We start from the raw sequence: 24,623 nt of genomic DNA on the forward strand, positions 1-24,623 counted from the left end.
ATTCTGAAAGGCCCAGGAAGAGCCACTACTCTAGTTTTGAGTAAGCAGTAAAACGCTCAGGATTGGGCTTATCTGATCAAAGGGATATGAAACCCAAACTTTTTCTTTCATTATTGAAATAGAGCATGCCATTTTAATCAACTTTCTAATTTACTTCTATTATCTTTTTTTTTTTTCTTTGTTCCCTTGGTATCTTTGGTTGAAAAGCAGGGACATAAGCTTAGGAGCCGGCCCATTTCTGGAGCGCTATATGGCAGCAGCTTTGCAAGAATGTTATCAATTTGCAAGAGCACTAGATGACAGCACTATTTCCTGCCATGTAGTGCTCCAAACACCTAGCTAGGTATCTCTTCAAATGGGAATGAAGCAAGTTTGATAATAGAACTAAATTTGTTGGGGTCTTTTTAAATTGTATGCTCTGTCTTAATCACAAAAGAAAATTTTTGGGTTTCATATTCCTTTAAGACAGTCCATAAGACAGCAGCACTCACCATATCCAAAAATTGAAGACATTGAGTGCTGCTGTCTTTTGGACTGTCTGATTTGTATTGGGGACCTGGTGTGGAGCCCTTGACAGAATTGCACCTTCTTATCTGTTGTGCTGTTCCCATTGCTGACTGTGATTCATATACATTTAAGCCAGATTGCTAAAGTAGTTGCGGCAGCCTTGTGACCTTTGCAGGGTCAAGAAAAGTTAACAAAAAGGGCAGACGAAAGTCGGGAAGACTTTGTAGCTTTCACGTAAAATTTAAGAGCCTAAATCACATACAGGTAGTGTAGCTGGACACAAGGACGAAACCATAATCTCCCGATTGGCAGTATCTGTAGAAACCACCTTTGGAAGGAATTGTTGGTTCATTGAACAGTCTGATCCTGATGAATTATCAGTGAAGGAGGATTACAAGACTAAGTAGAAAGCTCAGATACACAGTGGGTTTCATATTCCTTTAAGAATTTGTTTAAGGAATTTGGATCCAGAATTGGACAAATGTTCCTTCCATTTTGGAAAGCATAATCTGGTTTTAGTAAATACCTTGACCCTTTTGGTCTAAAGGGACCTGGAAAAAATAATCTATTTCCTTCCTTGATCTGCCCTGAAGCAGAAACCAATTCTATATCCTTGTCATACACATTTTATGATCCAGAAATTTCAAATAGTGCATGCCCATGACCCCAAAAAGTCACAATCTGCTTCTCCATAGAAACAACAGTTCAAGTGACAAACAGTACTATACCTGGTGCCAGTGATATAAGGGCAACTGCAAACACCCCTCAAATCACAAAAAACAGAGTCCACAGCATCCAATCTTGAGAAGAATTTTAGAATTTTAATTTAAACCTCATGGCACACAACAGCAACCAGCAACGTTTCGGGTTATTTACTCTTAACCATGCTAATCAAGCATTAGCATGATTAAGGGTGAATAACTCGAAACGTTGCTAGTTGCTGTTGTGTGCCATGATGCTTGAATAAAAGCCTAAGACTCTTCTCCATAGAAAGAGATCCTGACGGGGTGGACACACTTCATGCTTACTTGGAACGGAAGTGAACATTTTGATCTGCTCATTCTAGACCAGAAGCTTGGGTCTCCATGAAGCAATCTTAATCAGCTATGCTTCATCTTCAAACTCTTCTAAGGTTCCTTTTTATGATGCATCATTAGAAATATTAACATATGAAAACAGACATGGTTGTTGCTACTCAAAACCATTCTGAGCGAATATATAGCCCACCAGCTACAAAGAACGCCTCTAAAGCCTTAAAGCATCTTGCCCACTGGGTCTGAGTAGGAGGTGCTATCTTCTAAGGAGTGGTTGAGTAGTTGTCCGCCTGACTAAAGTTGTAATAGCTCCACCCCCTCCCGTTGAGAGTCTGTCAAAGGAAAAAGGAACAAATGGTTTCCTAGTTTGCTCTATTCATCAGTCTCCATTTCAGAGACTGAATCAGTTATAGAGAATGCTATTTAGAACGAACTCAAAGAATCTCTCCATCAACTTATTGCTTTTAGGAGGGTTGCTGGGTTTTAACACTTCCCTTAATAATGCACGTGAATGCTGTAACCTGAAGTAAAGAATACATCTTCACTCCGTGTTTACATGGAAGGTGGGAGGGTTTTCCTGAGATTCATTAAAGGTACAGTGAAGTAAAAATTTAACTTTGTAACAGTTAGCCAGCCCGTTATGTTCTATAACCTTCCTTTCTTGAGAGATGTCAACGTGTCTTACAGTATTTTCCATTTCCTACATATTATTAATTTCAGTATGTTTCCCATCTGCTTAAAAATGAAAATAAAAGTTCCATGTATAGAAAATATTTACATTTCTATTCAATTGTGAAGAGGGAGGTGCTTACCAATAGCCAAGGATTAGGGTATGATTTATTTGTACTGCAAACAGTATCAAGCTATGTTTCTTTCATGTAATTGGCAAGAGTCCATGAGCTAGTGACTTATGGGATATACAATCCTATCAGGAGGGGCAAAGTTTCATAAACCTCAAATGCCTATAAATACACCCCTCACCACACCCACAATTCAGTTTTACAAACTTTGCCTCCTATGGAGGTGGTGAAGTAAGTTTGTGCTAAGATTTCTACGTTGACATGCGCTTCTCAGCATTTTGAAGCCCGATTCCTCTCAGAGTACAGCGAATGTCAGAGGGACATGAAGAGAGTATCACTTATTGAATGCAATGATTTTCCTAACGGGGGTCTATTTCATAGGTTCTCTGTTATCGGTCGTAGAGATTCATCTCCTACCTCCCTTTTCAGATTGACGATATACTCTCATATACCATTACCTCTACTGATAACTGTTTCAGCACTGGTTTGGCTATCTGCTATATGTGGATGGGTGTCTTTTTTGGTAAGTATGTTTTCTATTACTTAAGACACCCCAGCTATGGTATGGCACTTTATGCATTTATATAAAGTTCTAAATATATGTATTGTACTTATATTTGCCATGAGTCAGGTTCATGTATTTCCTTCTGCAGAATGTCAGTTTCATATTTAGGGAAAATAAACATATTAAGAAATATTTCTTTCATGTTATTGGCAAGAGTTCATGAGCTAGTGACGTATGGGATATACAATCCTACCAGGAGGGGCAAAGTTTCCCAAACCTCAAAATGCCTATAAATACACCCCTCACCACACCCACAATTCAGTTTTGCAAACTTTACCTCCTATGGAGGTGGTGAAGTAAGTTTGTGCTAAGATTTCTACGTTGACATGCGCTTCTCAGCATTGTTAAAGCCCGATTCCTCTCAGAGTACAGTGAATGTCAGAGGGACGTGAAGGGAGTATCACTTATTGAATACAATGATTTCCCTAACGGGGGTCTATTTCATAGGTTCTCTGTTATCGGTCGTAGAGATTCATCTCCTACCTCCCTTTTCAGATCGACGATATACTCTCAATTTACCATTACCTCTACTGATAACTGTTTCAGTACTGGTTTGGCTATCTGCTATATGTGGATGGGTGTCTTTTGGTAAGTATGTTTTTTATTATTTAAGACACCTCAGCTATGGTTTGGCACTTTATGCATTTATATAAAGTTCTAAATATATGTATTGTACTTATATTTGCCATGAGTCAGGTTCATGTATTTCCTTCTGCAGACTCTCAGTTTCATATTTGGGGAAAATAAACATTTTTAAGAAATTTTTTTCTTACCTGGGGTTTAGTCTTTTTTTCAATTGACTACTTCTTGCAAATTACGGGCGGTATTAGGCCCGCGAGTGTCATTCTTAGCGCGAGAATTTTTTTGGCGCAAAAAATAAGTCTATGACGCAACTTCGTCATTTCCGGCGTCATAGTTGACGCCGAAGCCTTACACGCTGTTGCGTAATTAGTGTCGCGAGTGTGTCATTTCCGGTTATTATTGACGCCAAAAAAGTTTTCTGTTACGTTGTGCGTCATACTTGCCGCCAAACTTTTTCATTATTTTAATGCCCCATTGATGTTTGCCTCTTGCCTTTTTCTCTATCAGAGGGCTATGCTATTTGCATTTTTTTCCCATTCCTGAAACTGTCATATAAGGAAATTGATAATTTTGCTTTATATGTTGTTTTTTCTTTTACATTTTGCAAGATGTCTCAATCTGATCCTGCCTCAGAAGTTTCTGCTGGTACATTGCTGCCTGACATCGGTTCTACCAAAGCTAAGTGCATTTGTTGTAAGATTGTGGAAATTATTTCGCCGAATGTCATTTGTAATAGTTGTCATGATAAACTTTTACATGCAGGTAGTGTGTCCATCAGTTATAGTACATTGCCAGGTGCAGTTCCTTCAACTTCTAATGTACATGATATACCTATGAATTTTAAAGAATTTGTTTCTGATTCTATCCAGAAGGCTTTGTCTGCATTTCCACCTTCTAATAAACGTAAAAGGTCTTTTAAAACTTCTCACTCAGTTGATGAAATTTCAAATGACCAACAACATAATAATTTATCCTCCTCTGATGAGGATCTATCTGATACAGAAGATCCTTCCTCAGACATTGACACTGACAAATCTACTTATTTATTTAAAATAGAGTATATGCGCTCTTTATTAAAAGAAGTGTTAATTACTTTGGATATTGAGGTAACCAGTCCTCTTGACGTTAAGTCTAATAAACGTTTAAATGCTAAACGTACCACTATTCCTATGGAAGATAGTACTTCCTTTAAGGATCCTTTAGATAGGAAGCTTGAATCTTATCTAAGGAAAGCCTATTTATATTCAGGTAATCTTCTCAGACCTGCAATTTCTTTGGCTGATGTTGCGGCTGCATCAACTTTCTGGTTGGAGAATTTAGCGCAACAAGAATTGGATTCTGACATATCTAGCATTATTCGCTTACTGCAATATGCTAATCATTTTATTTGTGATGCCATTTTTTATATTATCAAAATTGATGTTAGAGCCATGTCTTTAGCTATTTTAGCTAGAAGAGTTTTGTGGCTTAAATCTTGGAATGCTGATATGACATCTAAATCTAGATTACTATCTCTTTCTTTCCAAGGTAATAATTTATTTGGTTCTCAGTTGGATTCTATTATTTCAACTGTCACTGGGGGAAAGGGAGTTTTTCTGCCTCAGGATAAAAAATCCTAAGGGTAAATCTAAGGCTTCTAACCGTTGTCATTCCTTTCGTCAAAATAAGGAACAAAAACTCAATCCTTCCCCCAAGGAATCTGTTTCCAATTGGAAGCCTTCCTCCAATCCAAGCCATTTAAGAAACCAAAGTCAGCCCCTAAGTCCGCATGAAGGTGCGGCCCTCATTCTAGCTCAGCTGGTAGGGGGCAGATTAAGGTTTTTCAAGGATATTTGGATAAATTATGTCCAAACTCAATGGATTCAGAGCATTGTCTCTCAAGGGTATCGAATAGGATTCAGAGTAAGACCTCCTGTGAGAAGATTTTTTCTCTCACGTATCCCAGCAAATCCAGTTAAAGCTCAGGCTTTCCTGAAGTGTGTTTCAGACCTGGAGTCTTCAGGGGTAATCATGCCAGTTCCTTTTCAGGAACAAGGTTTGGGGTTTTATTCAAATCTATTCATTGTCCCAAAGAAGGAAAATTTATTCAGACCAGTTCTGGATCTGAAAATTTTGAATCGTTATGTAAGAGTACCAACTTTCAAGATGGTGACTATAAGGACTATTCTGCCTTTTGTTCAGCGAGGACATTATATGTCCACAATAGACTTGCAGGATGCATACCTTCATATTCCGATTCATCCAGAACATTATCAGTTCCTGAGATTCTCTTTTCTAGACAAGAATTACCAATTTGTTGCTCTTCCGTTTGGCCTAGCAACAGTTTCAAGAATCTTTTCAAAGGTAATCAGAGAACAGGGTATTGCGGTGTTTCCTTATTTGGACGATATATTGGTACTAGCTCAGTCTTTACATTCTGCAGAATCTCACACGAATCAACTAGTGTTGTTTCTTCGGAAACATGGTTGGAGGATCAATTTACCAAAAAGTTTCTTGATTCCTCAGACAAGGGTCACCTTTTTAGGCTTCCAGATAGATTCAGTGTCCATGACTCTGTCTCTAACAGACAAGAAACTGCAAATTGGTTGCAGCCTGCCGGCACCTTCAGTCTCAGTCATTCCCTTCAGTGGCTATGTGCATGGAAGTTTTAGGTCTCATGACTGCAGCATTGGACGCGATCCCCTTTGCTCGTTTTCACATGAGCTTTGTATGCTGAACCAATGGTGCAGGGATTATACAAAGATATCTAGGGCTGCAACTAATGATTATTTTCATAATCGATTAATCGGCCGATTATTTTTTCAATTAATCGACTAATCGGATAAAAAGAGAATCAATAATAGTTTTCTATGTTTTAAATAAAATCCACATAATGAGTGTTACAAATATAAACTTCAGACTAAAACTTCACATTAACACAACTTTTTCTTCAATTTTTAAGCAGCAGAGCACAGTTTTATAATTAAACAAAACCAAACCACAAACTGTTTGAAAAGAGGTAGAACTAGAAAGAGTTAGGCTATCACTGTTAATAACATTCTGTTATTCACTTTTTCAGAAAGTTTGCATCGAAATGCAAAAATCTCAACATGTCCACATGCTTCTGGCTAAGGCCGGTTCTCTGTTTGCAGCTATATTTCCTGCAGCAGAGAAAAGGCTGTGGAGGTGTATACGTAGGGTTTTGCCAATTTCACCAAAGTGGGAGTTTTATCTTTGTTAGCTCTTCACCAATGCTAAGTGTTTTCTACCTTTGCAAGGGGCCTCTCAAAGTAACCCTTGACTTCATTCTAACATAAAAATATCTTGAATATCTATATGCAATGGTAAATAACCAGCTATAAGTTTAGGAGAAATATCTAGTCCGCTCTAAAAATAACAAATATATACTTATAAAGGTTGAAAAACCAACTAATCGATTATGAGATTCGTTGACAACTATTTTCATAATTGATTATTATCGATTATGACGATTAGTTGTTGCAGCTCTAAAGATATCACAATTAATATCCTTAAATCCCAATGTACAGCACTCTCTGACATGGTGGATAGATCACCATCGTTTAGTTCAAGGGGCTTCTTTTGTTCGGCCAACCTGGACTGTGATCACAACAGATGAGAGTCTTTCAGGTTGGGGAGCTGTTTGGGGATCTCTGACAGCACAAGGGGTTTGGAAATCTCAAGAGGCGAGATTACCAATAAATATTTTAGAACGCAATTCTCAGAGCTCTTCAGTTTTGGCCTCTGTTAAAGAGAGAACCGTTCATTTGTTTTCAGACAGACAATATCACAACAGTGGCATATGTCAATCATCAGGGTGAGACTCACAGTCCCCAAGCTATGAAAGAAGTATCTCGGATACTTGCTTGGGCGGAATCCAGCTCCTGTCTAATATCTGCGGTCTATATCCCAGGTGTAGACAATTGAGAGGCGGATTATCTCAGCCGTCAGACTTTACATCCAGGGCAGTGGTCTCTCCATCCAGATGTGTTTTATAAGATTGTTCAGATGTGGGGTCTTCCAGAGATAGATCTCATGGCCTCTAATCTAAACAAGAAACTTCCCAGATACCTGTCCAGGTCCAGGGATGTTCAGGCGGAAGCAGTGGATGCGCTGACACTTCCTTGGCATTATCATCCTGCTTACATTTTCCCCCCTCTAGTTCTCCTTCCATGAGTGATCTCCAAAATCATCATGGAACAATCGTTTGTGTTGCTGGTGGCTCCAGCATGGCCACACAGGTTTTGGTATGCGGATCTGGTTCGGATGTCCAGTTGCCAGCCTTGGCCACTTCCGTTAAGGCCGGACCTACTGTCTCAAGGTCCGTTTTTCCATCAGGATCTCAAATCATTAAATTTGAAGGTATGGAAATTGAACGCTTAGTACTACGTCATAGAGGTTTCTCTGACTCGGTGATTAATACTATGTTACAAGCTCGTAAATCTGTCTCTAGAAAGATTTATTATAGAGTTTGGAAGACTTACATTTCATGGTGTTCTTCTCATAAATTCTCTTGGAATTCTTTTAGAATTCCTAGAATTTTACAGTTTCTTCAGGATGGTTTGGATAAGGGTTTGTCTGCAAGTTCCTTGAAGGGACATATCTCTGCTCTTTCTGTTTTATTTCACTGAAAAATTGCTATACTTCCTGATATTCACTGTTTTGTACAGGCTTTAGTTCGTATTAAGCCTATCATTAAATCAATTTCTCCTCATTGGAGTCTTAATTTGGTTTTGAAGGCTTTACAGGCTCCTCCATTTGAACCTATGCATTCTTTGGACATTAAACTACTTTCTTGGAAAGTGTTGTTCCTTTTGGCTATCTCTTCTGCTAGAAGAGTTTCTGAGCTATCTGCTCTTTCTTGTGAGTCTCCTTTTCTGATCTTTCATCAGGATAAGGCAGTTTTGAGGACTTCTTTTCAATTTTTACCTAAGGTTGTGAATTCTAACAACATTAGTAGAGAAATTATTGTCCCTTCCTTGTGTCCTAATCCTAAGAATTCTTTGGAAAGATCCTTACATTTATTTGGATGTGGTAAGAGCTTTGAAATATTATGTGGAAGCTACTAAAGATTTCAGGAAGACTTCCAGTCTATTTGTTTTATTTTCTGGTCCTAGGAAAGGTCAGAAGGCTTCTGCTATTTCCTTGGCTTCTTGGTTGAAACGTTTGATTCATCAAGCTTATTTGGAGTCGGGGCAGGCCCCGCCTCAGAGAATTACAGCTCATTCTACTAGATCAGTCTCCACTTCATGGGCCTTTTAGAATGAAGCTTCAGTTGATCAGATTTGCAAAGCGGCATCTTGGTCCTCTTTGCATACATTTACTAAATTCTACCGTTTTGCTGTATTTACTTCTTCAGAAGCAGTTTTTGGTAGAAAAGTTCTTCAGGCAGCTGTTTCAGTTTGATTACTCTGCTTTTGATTTAAGTTTTTTTCTTTCATTTATGAGAATAAACTTATTTTTTTTTTGGGTTGTGGATTAATTTTTTCAGCGGAAAATGGCTGTTTTTATTTGTATCCCTCCCTCTCTAGTGACTCTTGCGTGGAGTTCCACATCTTGGGTATTGCTATCCCATACATCACTAGCTCATGGACTCTTGCCAATTACATGAAAGAAAACATAATTTATGTAAGAACTCACCTGATATATTCATTTCTTTCATATTGGCAAGAGTCCATGAGGCCCACCCTTTTTGTGGTGATTATGATTTTTTTGTATAAAGCACAATTATTTCCAAATTCCTTTTTTGATGCTTTTTACTCTTTTCTTTATCACCCCACTACTTGGCTATTAGTTAAACTGAATTTTGGGTGTGGTGAGGGGTGTATTTATAGGCATTTCAGGTTTGGGAATCTTTGCCCCTCCTGGTAGGATTGTATATCCCATACGTCACTAGCTCATGGACTCTTGCCAATATGAAAGAAATTAATTTATCAGGTAAATTCTTACATAAATTATGTTTTTTTGTTGTAGGTTCTACATGACTGTGTTTATGGTTCACAACACTTCAGCAACCCACGGTACTTTCCCATGAGTCTCTCAGATCTGGCTTCTGAAGACTATGATCCATTCATGCAATTAGAATGTCTCAAAGAACCAGAACCCCTGCATTCCCCAGATTCAGAGCGTTCTACCAAGCTCCAACCTGTTACTGAGGGTATGTAGAAAATAATTTTAACAGCAGATTTTACTGTAATAGCTCTATGGCTTTGTTCAATGTATTTAATTATAATTTGTATTTAACTTTTGAATAAGTATTTGCTTAAAAATAGTTTAGTCATTTTTTTGTAATGGTGGTGAAAGTCCACGAAATTCCTTATTGTAGAGAATTAATTAACTGGCCACCACGAGCAGGCAAAGACACCCTACAACAGAGCTTTAATATCCCTCCTACTTCCCTGACCCTCCCAGTATTTATTTTCTTTGTCAAGTTTTGGAGCAGGTAAAGCTTAGAAGGTGCCAGAGACCCATTGTCTTTTCTCCACTGTAGGGGAGAGCGTTAACTGCCATTCCATGCCAGTTTTAATTTTGCCCATGCTCCTCAATCTAATGTGGCCTCTTCGAACTACTGGAGCAAATGTCTGATCATTCCGGAATAGCATCAGAGGGGGTAAGACCTTATACTTACAGCATTTAGGGGGCTCTGTCATTAATATTAGGTGTCTCTCTTGAGGTCTCTTGTTAGAATACTTTGGTGTGTTTAGTGAGGCGGATTATGGCTATCACACTTGCGCCGTCATTGTACGGAAGCATAATACAGTGTGCCCTTCAGATCCTACTTTAGGTTAAAATCAAATTTTCTAATGTATGGACAATATGTACCTACATTTTAGGACCACTGTAATATAATCTGATTTCATATATCAGTATCAGATTCGCACAACCCTAGACACATTTATTAATGTCTAACTTTTCAGTCAGCATGGGTCCTGTTAGGTATAATGGGGGAAATTTCCTTCATAGTACAGATTGTGATTGGCTTCACATAAAAAGTGGGATTTAGTCCACATGCAGTATTTAATTGTGCTGTCAGGGGGTACCTGTTTTATCAACTTACTGTTTAATCATGACAACCATTGTCTGCAAGAATGTTTGCCTGCACATTCTATTCTCCAGGAACATCGCTGGCTCCTTTGTTTTGATTCTAGACAGACCTTATTAGTTTGTAGCTTTTCTTTTGTTTGTTTTTTGCTGCAATTACCTGGATTTTTTCCAAGGTAATGGATTATATTCTGTCTGTCATCAAGGATCCGTAAAGCTGTGACTTCCTACTTGAACAATATTTTGGTTTAAATCTCTTTACATGTTCTGACTATTTTTATACTTAAAAGCTACTCTGTTTTCTTTGCTGTAACAGTCAAGTAGTGATCAAAGACTATGTTTCATTTTTGTTCAATCAACACAAGCTTCATTGCAATCTGCTTTCCAGACGAATGTGGATGAGTACATCGACATAGTGGGTCTAATGATGGCAATGTCATACGCCATTCCATTGCAAGGTTTCATTTGCGTTCACTTCAGCTACGCATGCTAAAGCTGGAAATGGAGACTACAACAACCTGTCTAAATCTATCCATATGGATTCTGCAGTAAGAAAATGTATTTCTTGCTGGCTATTCCTCATTTTAGTCTCTTGGAGGAATAGTCATCATTCGTCCGTCATGGGAAGTATCTTCAGTGGATGCCATCCTTTTGGATGGGGCAGTCAGAGCATCTCAAAAGCCTCATGAAGTTTGGTCTCCTTTCTAGGTGAGGATACCAACAAATGTATCTTAGAACTCTGTGTGATCTTCAGAGATCTTCAGGCGTGGCTTATCCATTGGACTGTTACTTTCCTTTGTTTTCAGTCCGTCACTCGAAAGGAATATCCATATATCACTTATTAGTGGGGTACTTGCTTTGCTCTAGGGATTACAGTAGTGTTTGAATTGGGCAGAAAGTCATCACTGTACAATATCAGCAATTCTACAGTAATTTCTGGAGTTAACAATGGAGAAAAAGATTATATGAGTTTACACTTGAGAGAATGGTTATTTATTCAGGACATTTTTGACCAGTATTTGTGACGTTGGGGTCTCCCCAGAGATTGACTTGTTGGCTTTACGTCTCAAACCTAGACTCCTCAAATATGAGTCGAGAGTTCCTCTAGTAGAGTTGATAGCAGTTCTTGTTTATCTGGTTTTCCCAATGGTTCTTTTTCTGAGAGTAAATGCTTGGATCTCTCAGGAACGTATTTCAACAATATTTATATCTCCTGCTTAGTCTTGTAGGACATGGTATGCAGATCTGGTTCAGATGTTCAGCCCCTTTTCGTGGCATCTCATTTAACGCCTGATCTGTTATCTTAGTTTTTATCCCGGACTTTGTAGTGGATTCCTTGATTCTTTGATTGTGCGCAAGCCAGTCATCAAAAATTACCAGGTGTGAAACGTGTAATTTCCTTGGGATTCAGTCTGGGGTTATACATAACTTTCTGTTCAGATTTCCCAAATCTTACAATTCTTTTGTTTTTGAAGATGGTCTGTCTGTTCTACAGCAATTTAAAGGGGCACATTTCTGCATTCCCAGTTTTATAGCACAGAAAGCTTCCTCGTCTGCCAGACATTTTAAGTATTTATTCATACCTCGGTTAGACCAGGTATCAAACTTTTTTTTATTCATACAGGTGGTGAGAGTCCAGAATCCATGACTCATGGGAATTACTCTTCTCTACTACTAGGAGAAAGCAAAGATTCCAAAACCCCAAGAGCCCTATAAAACCCCTTCCACCTCATACATACCTCAGTCTTGACTTTGCCTTCGCTGGTTGAAAAATTAAGATGTGCATTTGATTTTTCAGAGATGGGGGGTTTTCTGTCTATGTTGAGGCCAGTTTCCCCCAGCATAGCCTCGCAGGATTTGGTATGCAGATCTGGTTTAGATGTCCAACTGTCTGCCTTGGCCACTGCCTCTGCGCTCAGACCTTCTGTCTCAAGGTCCGTTTTTCCATCCGCATCTCAAGACTCTGAGCTCAATGCATGAAAGTTTAACCTTTAGTCCTTAGAAATAGGGGTTTCTCTGAATCTGTGATTGAAAACTTGATTCAGTCTCGTAAGCCTGTATCTAGAAGAATCTATCACAAGGTCTTGAAGGCCTTTATTTCTTTGTTTCCCAGGATTTTGCAGTTCTTGCAGGATAGTCTTGATAAGGGCCCATCTGCCAGTTTTCTGAAGAGGCAGATTTCTGCTCTTTCAGTTTTATTCCACTGGTCTGTATTAAACCTGTAATCAAGCTAATATCTCCTCCATGGAGAGGGTTTTGCAGGCTCCTCCTTTTGAGTCTATACTTAAGGTTGAAATTAAACTTCTTTCTTGGAAAGTGTTATTTCTTTTGGCTATTTCTTCTGCTAGAAGAGCTCCTTCTTCCAGTCCTCCTTATCTGATTTTTCATAAGGATAAGGCTGTTTTACGGACTTCATTTGATTTCTCCAACATTGGTGTGTCCGGTCCACGGCGTCATCCTTACTTGTGGGAATATCTCTTCCCCAACAGGAAATGGCAAAGAGTCCCAGCAAAGCTGGCCATATAGTCCCTCCTAGGCTCCGCCCACCCCAGTCATTCTCTTTGCCGTTGCACAGGCAACATCTCCACGGAGATGGTTAAGAGTTTTTTGGTGTTTAAATGTAGTTTTTTATTCTTCTATCCAGTGTTTGTTATTTTAAAATAGTGCTGGTATGTACTATTTACTCTGAAACAGAAAAGGATGAAGATTTCTGTTTGTGAGAGGAAGATGATTTTAGCAGACAGTAACTAAAATCGATTGCTGTTTCCACATAGGACTGTTGAGATGAAGTAACTTCAGTTGGGGGAAACAGTTAGCAGACTTTTCTGCTTAAGGTATGACTAGCCATATTTCTAACAAGACCATGTAATGCTGGAAGGCTGTCATTTCCCCTCATGGGGACCGGTAAGCCATTTTCTTAGTCAAGCAAACAGAATAAATGGCTTAATATGGGCTATAAAACTGGTAGTCACTTTTATGGGCTAAATCGATTGCTTTATTTGGGCATTTTATACATGTTTATGCTGATAATTCTCATTTATAAACTTGGGGAACGTTTTTTAACGGCAGGCACTATGTTAGACACCTTTTCCAGTCAGGGGGGCCTTCCCAGTTGTAGGCTGAGTCTCATTTTCGCGCCATTACTGCGCAGTTGTTTTTTGAGAGCAAGACATGCAGATGCATGTGTGAGGATCTGAAAGTAGCTGGAAAAGTTTCTAGAAGGCGTCACTTGGTATCGTATTCCCCTCTGGGCTTGGTTAGGTCACAGCAAAGGCTATAGCTGGGACTGTATAGGGGTTAAATTTGTAAACGGCTCCGGTTCCGTTATTTTAAGGGTTAAAGCTCTGAAAATTGGTGTGCAATACTCTTAATGCTTTAAGACACGGTGGTGAAATTTTGGTAATTTGAACAATTCCTTCATACTTTTTCACATATTCAGTAATAAAGTGTTTTCTGTTTAAAATTTAAAGAGACAGTAACGGTTTTGTTTTAAAACGTGTTTTGTGCTTTATTGACAAGTTTAAGCCTGTTTAACATGTCTGTGCCTTCGGATAAGCTATGTTCTATATGTATGAAAGCCAATGTGTCTCCTCATTTAAATTTGTGTGATAATTGTGCCATAGCGTCCAAACAAAGTAAGGACAGTACTGCCACAGATAATGAAATTGCCCAAGATGATTCCTCAGATGAGGGGAGTAAACATGATACTACATCATCTCCTACTGTGTCTACACCAGTTTTGCCCACGCAGGAGGCCCCTAGTACATCTAGCGCGCCAATGCTTATTACCATGCAACAATTGACGGCTGTAATGGATAACTCCATAACAAATATTTTATCCAAAATGACTACATATCAGAGAAAGCGCGATTGCTCTGTTTTAAACACTGAAGAGCAGGAGGGCGCTGATGATAATTGTTCTGTCATACCCTCACACCAATCTGAAGTGGCCATGAGGGAGGTTTTGTCAGATGGGGAAATTTCAGATTCAGGAAAAATTTCTCAACAAGCTGAACCTGATGTTGTGACATTTAAATTTAAATTAGAACATCTCCGCACACTGCTTAAGGAGGTGTTATCTACTCTGGATGATTGTGACAACTTGGTCATTCCAGAGAAATTATGCAAGATGGACAAGTTCCTAGAGGTTCCGGTGCACCCCGACGCTTTTCCTATACCCAAGCGGGTGGCGGACATAGTGAATAAGGAGTGGGAGAAGCCCGGCATACCTTTTGTTCCCCCTCCTATATTTAAGAAATTATTTCCTATGGTCGACCCCAGAAAGGACTTATGGCAGACAGTCCCTAAGGTCGAGGGGGCAGTTTTTACTCTAAACAAGCGCACTACTATTCCTATCGAGGATAGTTGTGCTTTCAAAGATCCTATGGATAAAAAATTGGAGGGTTTGCTTAAAAAGATTTTTGTACATCAAGGTTACCTTCTACAACCCATTTCGTGCATTGTTCCTGTCACTACAGCAGCGTGGTTCTGGTTCAAGGAACTAGAAAAGTCGCTCAGTAGAGAGACTCCATATGAGGAGGTTATGGACAGAGTTCACGCACTTAAGTTGGCTAACTCTTTTATTTTAGATACCGCTTTGCAATTAGCTAGATTAGCGGCAAAAAATTCAGGGTTTGCAATCGTTGCGCGCAGAGCGCTTTGGCTAAAGTCTTGGTCAGCGGATGTGTCATCCAAGACAAAATTGCTTAACATCCCTTTCAAAGGTAAAACTCTATTTGGACCAGAATTGAAAGAGATTATCTCAGACATCACTGGGGGAAAGGGCCACGCCCTTCCACAAGATAGGCCTTTCAAGGCCAAGAAATAGTTTCTCAGGGTTATCTTCTGGAATTCAGGGAACTACCCCCAAGGGGAAGGTTCCACATGTCTCACTTATCCTGAAACCAAATAAAGAGACAGGCGTTCTTACATTGTGTAGAAGACTTGTTAAAGATGGGAGTGATACACCCAGTTCCACTAAAGGAACAAGGAATGGGATTTTATTCAAATCTGTTCGTAGTTCCCAAAAAAGAGGGAACTTTCAGACCAATTTTGGACTTGAAGATCCTAAACAAATTTCTCAGGGTACCATCGTTCAAGATGGAAACCATTCGAACGATTCTACCCACTATCCAGGAAGGTCAATTTATGACTACCGTGGATCTAAAGGATGCGTACCTACATATTCCTATCCACAAAGAACATCATCAGTTCCTAAGGTTCGCCTTTCTGGACAAACATTACCAGTTTGTGGCCCTCCCATTCGGGTTAGCCACTGCTCCAAGGATTTTCACAAAGATACTAGGGTCCCTTCTAGCGGTTCTAAGACCGAGGGGCATTGCAGTAGTACCTTACTTGGACGACATTCTAATACAAGCGTCGTCTCTGTCAAAAGCAAAGGCTCATACAGACATCGTTCTGGCCTTTCTCAGATCACACGGATGGAAGGTGAACATAGAAAAAAGTTCTCTGTCTCCGTCAACAAGAGTTCCCTTCTTGGGAACAATAATAGATTCCTTAGAAATGAGGATTTTTCTGACAGAGGTCAGAAAGTCAAAACTTCTAAGCGCTTGTCAAGTTCTTCATTATGTTCCACGTCCTTCCAAAGCGCAGTGCATGGAAGTAGTAGGGTTGATGGTTGCAGCAATGGACATAGTTCCTTTTGCACGAATTCATCTAAGACCATTACAACTGTGCATGCTCAAACAGTGGAATGGGGACTATACAGACTTGTCTCCAATGATTCAAGTAGATCAGAAGACCAGAGACTCACTCCGTTGGTGGCTGACCCTGGACCATCTATCCCAGGGAATGAGCTTCCGCAGACCAGAGTGGGTCATTGTCACGACCGACGCCAGTCTAGTGGGCTAGGGTGCGGTCTGGGAATCCCTGAAAGCTCAGGGACTATGGTCTCGGGAAGAGTCTCTTCTCCCGATAAACATTCTGGAACTAAGAGCGATCTTCAATGCTCTCAGGGCTTGGCCTCAGCTAGCAAAGGCCAGATTCATAAGATTCCAATCAGACAACATGACGACTGTTGCGTATATCAATCATCAGGGGGGAACAAGGAGTTCCCTGGCGATGAAAGAAGTGACCAAAATAATTCAATGGGCGGAGGATCACTCCTGCCACCTATCTGCGATCCACATCCCAGGTGTGGAAAACTGGGAAGCGGATTAGCTGAGTCGTCAGACATTCCATCCGGGGGAGTGAGAACTCCACCCGGAGATCTTTGCCCAACTAACTCAATTATGGGGCATTCCAGACATGGATCTGATGGCGTCTCGTCAGAACTTCAAGGTTCCTTGCTACGGGTCCAGATCCAGGGATCCCAAGGCGACTCTAGTAGATGCACTAGTAGCACCTTGGACCTTCAACCTAGCTTATGTATTTCCACCGTTTCCTCTCATTCCCAGGCTGGTAGCCAGGATCAAACAGGAGAGGGCCTCTGTGATCTTGATAGCTCCTGCGTGGCCACGCAGGACTTGGTATGCAGACCTGGTGAATATGTCATCGGTTCCACCATGGAAGCTACCTTTGAGACAGGACCTTCTTGTTCAGGGTCCATTCGAACATCCAAATCTGGTCTCCCTCCAGCTGACAGCTTGGAGATTGAACGCTTGATTCTATCAAAGCGTGGGTTTTCAGATTCTGTGATAGATACTCTGGTTCAGGCCAGAAAACCGGTAACTAGAAAGATTTACCATAAAATATGGAAAAGATATATCTGTTGGTGTGAATCCAAAGGATTCCCATGGAATAAGATAAAAATTCCTAAAATTCTCTCCTTTCTACAAGAAGGTTTGGAGAAAGGATTATCTGCAAGTTCTCTAAAGGGACAGATCTCTGCTTTATCTGTCTTACTACACAAAAGACTGGCAGCTGTGCCAGATGTTCAAGCATTTGTTCAGGCTCTGGTTAGGATCAAGCCTGTTTACAGACCTTTGACTCCTCCCTGGAGTCTAAATCTAGTTCTTTCAGTTCTTCAAGGGGTTCCGTTTGAACCTTTACATTCCATAGATATTAAGTTACTATCTTGGAAAGTTTTGTTTTTGGTTGCTATTTCTTCTGCTAGAAGAGTTTCAGAGTTATCTGCTCTGCAGTGTTCTCCGCCCTATCTGGTGTTCCATGCAGATAAGGTGGTTTTGTGTACTAAGCCTGGTTTTCTTCCAAAGGTTGTTTCTAACAAGAATATTAACCAGGAGATAGTTGTACCTTCTTTATGTCCGAATCCAGTTTCAAAGAAGGAACGTTTGTTACACAATTTGGACGTAGTCCGTGCTCTAAAATTCTATTTAGAGGCTACAAAAGATTTCAGACAAACATCTTCTTTGTTTGTTGTCTATTCTGGTAAAAGGAGAGGTCAAAAAGCGACTTCTACCTCTCTTTCCTTTTGGCTTAAAAGCATCATCCGATTGGCTTATGAGACTGCCGGACGGCAGCCTCCTGAAAGAATCACAGCTCACTCCACTAGGGCTGTGGCTTCCACATGGGCCTTCAAGAACGAGGCTTCTGTTGACCAGATATGTAAGGCAGCGACTTGGTCTTCACTGCACACTTTTGCCAAATTTTACAAATTTGATAGTTTTGCTTCTTCGGAGGCTATTTTTGGGAGAAAGGTTTTGCAAGCCGTGGTGCCTTCCGTTTAGGTAACCTGATTTGCTCCCTCCCTTCATCTGTGTCCTAAAGCTTTGGTATTGGTTCCCACAAGTAAGGATGACGCCGTGGACCGGACACACCAATGTTGGAGAAAACAGAATTTATGCTTACCTGATAAATTACTTTCTCCAACGGTGTGTCCGGTCCACGGCCCGCCCTGGTTTTTTAATCAGGTCTGATGAATTATTTTCTCTAACTACAGTCACCACGGTACCATGTGGTTTCTCCTATATTTTTCCTCCTGTCCGTCGGTCAAATGACTGGGGTGGGCGGAGCCTAGGAGGGACTATATGGCCAGCTTTGCTGGGACTCTTTGCCATTTCCTGTTGGGGAAGAGATATTCCCACAAGTAAGGATGACGCCGTGGACCGGACACACCGTTGGAGAAAGTAATTTATCAGGTAAGCATAAATTCTGTTTTTATGCCTAAGGTTGTTTCTTTAGACAATTTTATTCTTTATTTGTTTCCTAGTCATACGAATGCTTCAGATAGATCTTTGCATTCTTTGGACATTGTTAGGGCATTGAAGTATTATTACATTGATGCTACTAAGGACTTTAGACAAACTTCTAGTTTGTTCATTCATTTTTCTGGTCCTAGGAATGGTCAGAAAGTTTCTGCTGTTGCTTTGGGACTCTCGTTTGCAGTCGATTACTGCTCATTCTACTAGGTCAGTTGCCACTTTCAATAATGAGACTTCAGTTGATCAAATTTGTAAGGCAGCTACTTCTTTGCATACTTTTACAAAATTCTACCATTTTGATGTTTTTGCTTCTTCTGAAGCAGCCTTTTAGTAGGAAGGTTCTTCAGACAGCGGTCTCAGTTTGATTTTAAGTGCATTAAAAAAAAAAAGGGAGAAATTTGTATTGAGGTTTAGAATTCAATTTCTCAGTGAAAAAAGATGCTTTAAATCCCTCCCTTTATGTTACTAGTCATAGCCTCCAGAGGTTGGGTATTAGTTCCTAGAGGTAATGGATTGTGGACTCTTACCACCTATATGAAAAAAAAATGTATGTATTACCTGACAAATTAATTTCTTTCATGATTTTTTAAGGTTATTTTTTTTTTTTTTAGCACATCTTTTTCCCCTGCTCCTTTTATGGCTTTCCTTTTTCTTACATCACTTTGCTTGGCTGTACATTAGACTGAGATATGTGTATGGCGGGAGCAGTTTTATAGGGCTCTTGGGGTTTGTGAATCTTTGCCGCCTCCCAGTGATAAAGTAATTCCCAGGAGTAATGGGTCGTGGACTCTCACCACCATGAAAGAAATACATTTAGCAGGTAAGCATAAATAATATTTTTTTCTCCATGGGAATTTGAGCTTGTTTTTAAGGGGTTTGTTGAACCCTATGCATTTATCGGACTTACAATGGTTTTCTAGGAAGGTTATGCTTTCTCTTAGCCCCTTAGGACATTATAGTGCATTCCTTATGTTCCAATCTGAAATCTTTAAGAGAGAGAGTATGACACAATTGCGATGTAGTCAGGCCTTAAAGGCGTTTGTTTTTTTCAGGCTAATGAGTCTTTCGTCAGTTCATCCAGTTTGATTGTTTTGTCTGAGGTAAAAGTAAGGGTCAGCAGGTGGCTTTTGCTATTTTAAATTCTTGGATAAAGACTCTTAATTCTTACAGCCTACTTTAAGGTGGGACAGTAGTCATAGCTCAAGTTAAATGAGCTATAGTACGCAAAGGTGTCTGCTTCTTAGGCCCTCAAAAATTATGCTTCAAGAGCACAAATGTGCAAGGCTGCAAATTGGTCGTCATTTTGATGTCTCACCTGAGGAAGCTTTTAGCAGGAAAGTTTTTTTTTTTCAGGTTGTGGTTGCTAGTAAACAGGTGCCTGCCTTTTTTCTTCTTAAACGGGAAGAGTCCACAGCTGCATTCATTACTTTTGGGAATTCAGAACCTGGCCACCAGGAGGAGGCAAAGACACCCCAGCCAAAGGCTTAGATACTTCCCTCATCCCCCAGTCATTCTTTGCCTTTCGTCACAGGAGGTTGGCAAAGATGTGTCAGAAGTTTGAAGATAGTCTCTTATACAAGTTAGTACTCTTCGAAATGGGACTGGAGTTTTAAGTAATCCTGTCAGCCTCTCAGTGAGAGCATGGATGAAGGTTAGAGTCTGGAGATGCAGGGAGTGTCGTCTCTGCGATACCATCCAGACACATGTTAACAGCTCCTTGGCAATCGGCGTTGACGAGTTTCACTGCCTGCCTTTATTCACTTACGTCCATGTCAGAAGTGATGCTACTATCTGTCACATTTGAAGGGCCGTGTTCCTGTTCCACAGCGTAGATTCTGGTAAGATCGTTTCATTTTATTTCAATATGGGAATGTAATGTTAATGAAAGAAGTCAGGGTCCCAGTGGGGGGTTATTGAACAGGGGGGGACTTTAATAATGTTTGCTATGTGGTTTTGTCTGCTATTGTGTAGTGATTCTTGGGCTCATGGCTATGCGGACATAACGGCTTTATTCCATTAGTTTGCACGGTCCGAGGAACTGGCACGCTTTTTTGGCTTACACGTTGCAACTCGTGACTGGGTGTGGTCACGTTGTATTCCATTACCGCACCTTGACCGAGTGGCGACGGCGAGAGTCTGTTCGTTAGTTGTCTGGTTCACAGGAGGTGGTGAGTGCCCCAGCCATTGGAGGTGTAAGGTGCCGTTAGTGTTTGTCCATGCTTGCAATCTCTAAGTTATGGAGGATTCTGATTTTATGGAGACAGATATCTCCATTCTGAGTATACGTCTTGCGAAGAGTATGAAATGGCCAGTGTTATCCATGCTCATCATTTATGTTCCGATTGCCGTTCTAGAGTACTCTCTTCTCCCGAGTCCGGGAATTTAGAGTGTGCTGAGCCATCCGCCCCTGAGGATTCTGTGTCCCAAGGGGCGCGTTTCCCAGAAAATTCCTTTGCTATGCAAGCAGGTGTCCCTAGGGCTGTTACTCCTTCTCCAGAAACGCTGGCTTGTTTCTTCCAGAGGTTACAGCACGGTTCCACATCGCCATATCTATGGATCTGGTGCATTTATATCTTCCTAGTGAAGTGTTTTTAAGATACTGTCTGTGTTCTGTTAACTGGGGTCCGTTGGGAGTGGGATCGCCTGAGTCAGTTAGGCCTTCTGGGGAAGCTATGGCCTCTGAGGCTTCAGGGGCCCCACCCTCAGGGCCGGGGTCATCCATTGATCCGGCGGTTGGACATTTTGCCTTCCGTTATAGACTGGCACGTCTTTGTGTCCTACTAAGACATGTTTTTCTTTTCTTTAAAGGGACACTGAACCCACATTTTTTCTTTCGTGATTCAGATAGAGCATGCAATTTTAAGCAAGTTTCTAATTTACTTCTATTATCAAATTTTCTTCGTTCACTTGCTATCTTTATTTGAAAAAGAAGGCATCTAAGCTTCTTTTTTGCTTCAGACCTCTGGACAGCACTTTTTTAGTGGTGGATTAATTTATCCACCAATCAGCAAGAATAACCCAGGTTATTCACAAAAAATGGGCCGGCATCTAAACTTACATTCTTGCATTTCAAATAAAGATACCAAGAGAAGGAAGAAAATGTGATAATAGGAGTAAATTAGAAAGTTGCTTAAAATTGCATGCTCTATCTGAATCACGAAAGAAAAAAATTGGGTTTAGTGTCCCTTTAAGTATCTGAGCTTGGGAGGATGGAGCCTCTAATCGGCTTGTCCGGTTGGCGTGCCATTTTCCTTGGGCGTTCACCTTCGGGTGCTGCCTTTATTTTATTTAAATCCAGTTAGGATATATTTGATTTGTTTTAGGAAGCTCATGTCTGCTATATTTCCCATTTGGGAACATTCTTCTCTGGAACTGATACTTGCGATTTTGTGGTCGTTTGTGCACTTCTTTGGAAGCTGTGCGTTTTATATATCAGAACTAAGTTATGGTTATAGTTTGTTATCGATCCCTTTGGGGCTTCAATTTTTCTTGGACCTTAGACAGTTCAGGTGTTCCTTGTACCAGGCAGGTACTGGTCGGGCGCTAGCTGCTCTTTCTTAGGGTTCATGTCACCCACGTGGTGCCGGGGTGCCGGTTATCCTGTCGGGTGTTGAGTCGTTCACTTGTTGGAGTGTTTGTTGTTTACTTATCATTAATTGAGGAGGTGTTTCGTTTTCTTATACATCAACTTGCTCCTCGTCCTCGATGAACGAGTGTCGGAGGAATTGTATAGGTCCTCTGCCGTCCCTTATGTGGGGATCTGTCTACAACTCTCATGGGTCCTGGAGGTTTTCTTGGCCTCGGTTCCGAGGTTCTCCATTCCCAAGGGGTTTTGGAGGTTGGGGTACCAGTTTGTATAATGATTTTCGTTTCAATCTTGGTATTTTCCGGGTGTCTGTTTTTCTTTTGACCTAGTCGCAGGTACTCCTTGGTTGCGGGGACTGGTTCTCCCTTCTTGAGTGGTCTGGTCATCGGAGTTCGGGTATTTCCGTCTCCCCCTTTTTTTCAAGCTCTCATAAGTTGGAGCGCAAGGGTTGGGTTTCTCCACTTTTTATCCTTGGCAGTCGCCTCTGGTCCGCTTCTCAGCGGGATTCTGGGGTTGTCTGTTATTCCTGCTACATGTTTTTCTGGGAGGCTGATCCTCTGAGGATGTGTGACTTCCATCTCAGGGGCGTATTGCGCTCGCCGGGGTAGCCTGGTGGGTCGTCTAATTGCTCACATGGTTAAGGTGGCGTGTTGAATCCTGCTACTGTGGATGTCTCCATTTTACGAAGACCTGTCTGTGGTAAACCGCGGGGTCCTTGGACTTGGAGTGTTGCCCTATAACATCTAGGAGCTCTTGGTTTCTGGGGTTGCAAGCAGAGGATCCAGGGTTCTGCTCCACCGACGGGTGCGAATTGCCATCTCGGGGGCCTGTCTAGATGTTTTCTATGATATTGGTCTGAGTCTCTTGCTGGCGTCCAATGTTTAAGACCATGGGGGTGTATAATGCTCTACCTAGAATGCCCTCTGTATGAGGCAACTTTGTGGTTCCTCAGGACATACGGCTTGTCCCGGGTTTCGGGGGGTCTGGCCTAGGGCCATTTCTTTTGTCTTAGTTTTTGGGGTCTGGGTCGCTGCATTCGGTCCTGGACGGTTCAGTTTCAAGCTTTAGGGTTTAGAATGTCTGCTTTTCCCTTGGTAGGGTTGGTTTTATCTATCATGTGAGATTTGGTATCGGCCTGAAGGTTAGTTTGCTGCCTTCAGGTGGATCTGGGGTTGTCGCCAGGGGCAACTTTTGCATTACGGTGGACTCGAGATTGTTTGTCTCACCTGAGCTGGTAGTACTGACGGTTGGGTTATTACTCAATGGTAGTGTTTTACCTTTCTCTTTGGTCTCTTCACCTTGCCTACGGCTGGGGAAGTGATCCCCTTGGCTCTTGTCCTTTTGGGGAGGATTTGGAAGTATACTGTTTCCATGGAGACCCTGTGGGTCCTTATCTTCTCGTTCCAGGATTCTTTCTTCCCTCCTTGCATGTGGGATGTCAGGGGGGCTGGCTCTGTTACTAGTCTGTGCCCTATCTCCCCTTTTGGGAGTGTTCCTTCTTAGAGGAATTTGAGCACGTAGAGCCAGCTGTAGTAGCCTGATGTTTAGCTTTTGCTGTCTAGCAAGTGGAAGGTTTGCAGTTTGAAACCAGCAGCAGCTAATTGCACCTGGCATGTGTGCTCGCAAGCCTTATATCGTGGCAGTTGCTAGTAATTGGTCAGAGTGGCTCTCTAATGGGTTAGTTCCTCTTAGGACCTCAGTTCTTCTTGAGGCAGGTGTTACCAGCCCCTTTTTGAGTTAGGTCCGTTCCTTGGAGGGGAGGTCGGAGATCTGTTTGCTCTCTTGGATCTGACCGTGTACTTGCTCTTGACCCTGCTATCCTCCCGGGGGTGGGGGGGGGGGGGTTCACGGGTGTTCCTATCTCCACTGGTTGCATTGCTGCTGTTGTTGGATTTCTCTGGGGGCTGGATTTCCTGGTGGGAGTTTCCGTCGATAATTCGGCACTCTCTGTGGGATCGGGTCCCTTGAAGACATAGGGTAAGCTCGCTGCCCTGGAGCTGGAACTTGCGAGTTCTGTCAGTTGTGTTCTGTGTTTCACAGTGAGCTCTTTTTCCTGGGGATAGTTGGTTTTCCATCCTGTCGGTGGGCCCCGGGTTTTCCTTCGGTCTTGATATGGTTTACCTACCTATATATGGCTAGTTTTAGCGGTTGTGTCTGCTAGACTAGAGTTAAGTGGGGTGTTTGTGGCTTCCTTGGAGCACCATTAGTTATATGGTGCTGTGTCAGAGGATCTGAGGTTGGATTTTGTTCTTCCTCGCGATCGCTCTCTCATAAGTTAGGAGTGTCTTTTGGGAGGGGAACTTCTTAAAGAGTTATTTTCCTTGGGTGGTTGTCCTGTAACCACCTTCGGTCCTTTGGATCTCCATTTGGGTTATCCGTTCTCCCCTT

The 24,623-nt window shown here is 41.3% G+C and overlaps 1 protein-coding gene across 9 annotated transcripts in view; it reads left to right on the top strand.

Annotated features, from left to right (window-relative positions):
* RALGAPA1 (Ral GTPase activating protein catalytic subunit alpha 1) overlaps window positions 1-24,623 on the top strand; it is a 1,007,748-nt gene that overhangs the window by 704,386 nt on the left and 278,739 nt on the right. For all 9 annotated transcript variants that reach the window (XM_053697738.1, XM_053697739.1, XM_053697743.1 and 6 more), the window contains one exon: window positions 9,459-9,642. In XM_053697738.1, the coding sequence (XP_053553713.1) occupies window positions 9,459-9,642 (184 nt within the window). The remainder of the gene's footprint in view (window positions 1-9,458; window positions 9,643-24,623) is intronic.

Source organism: Bombina bombina, chromosome 1 (assembly GCF_027579735.1).
Source record: "Bombina bombina isolate aBomBom1 chromosome 1, aBomBom1.pri, whole genome shotgun sequence".
NCBI lineage: Eukaryota > Metazoa > Chordata > Amphibia > Anura > Bombinatoridae > Bombina > Bombina bombina.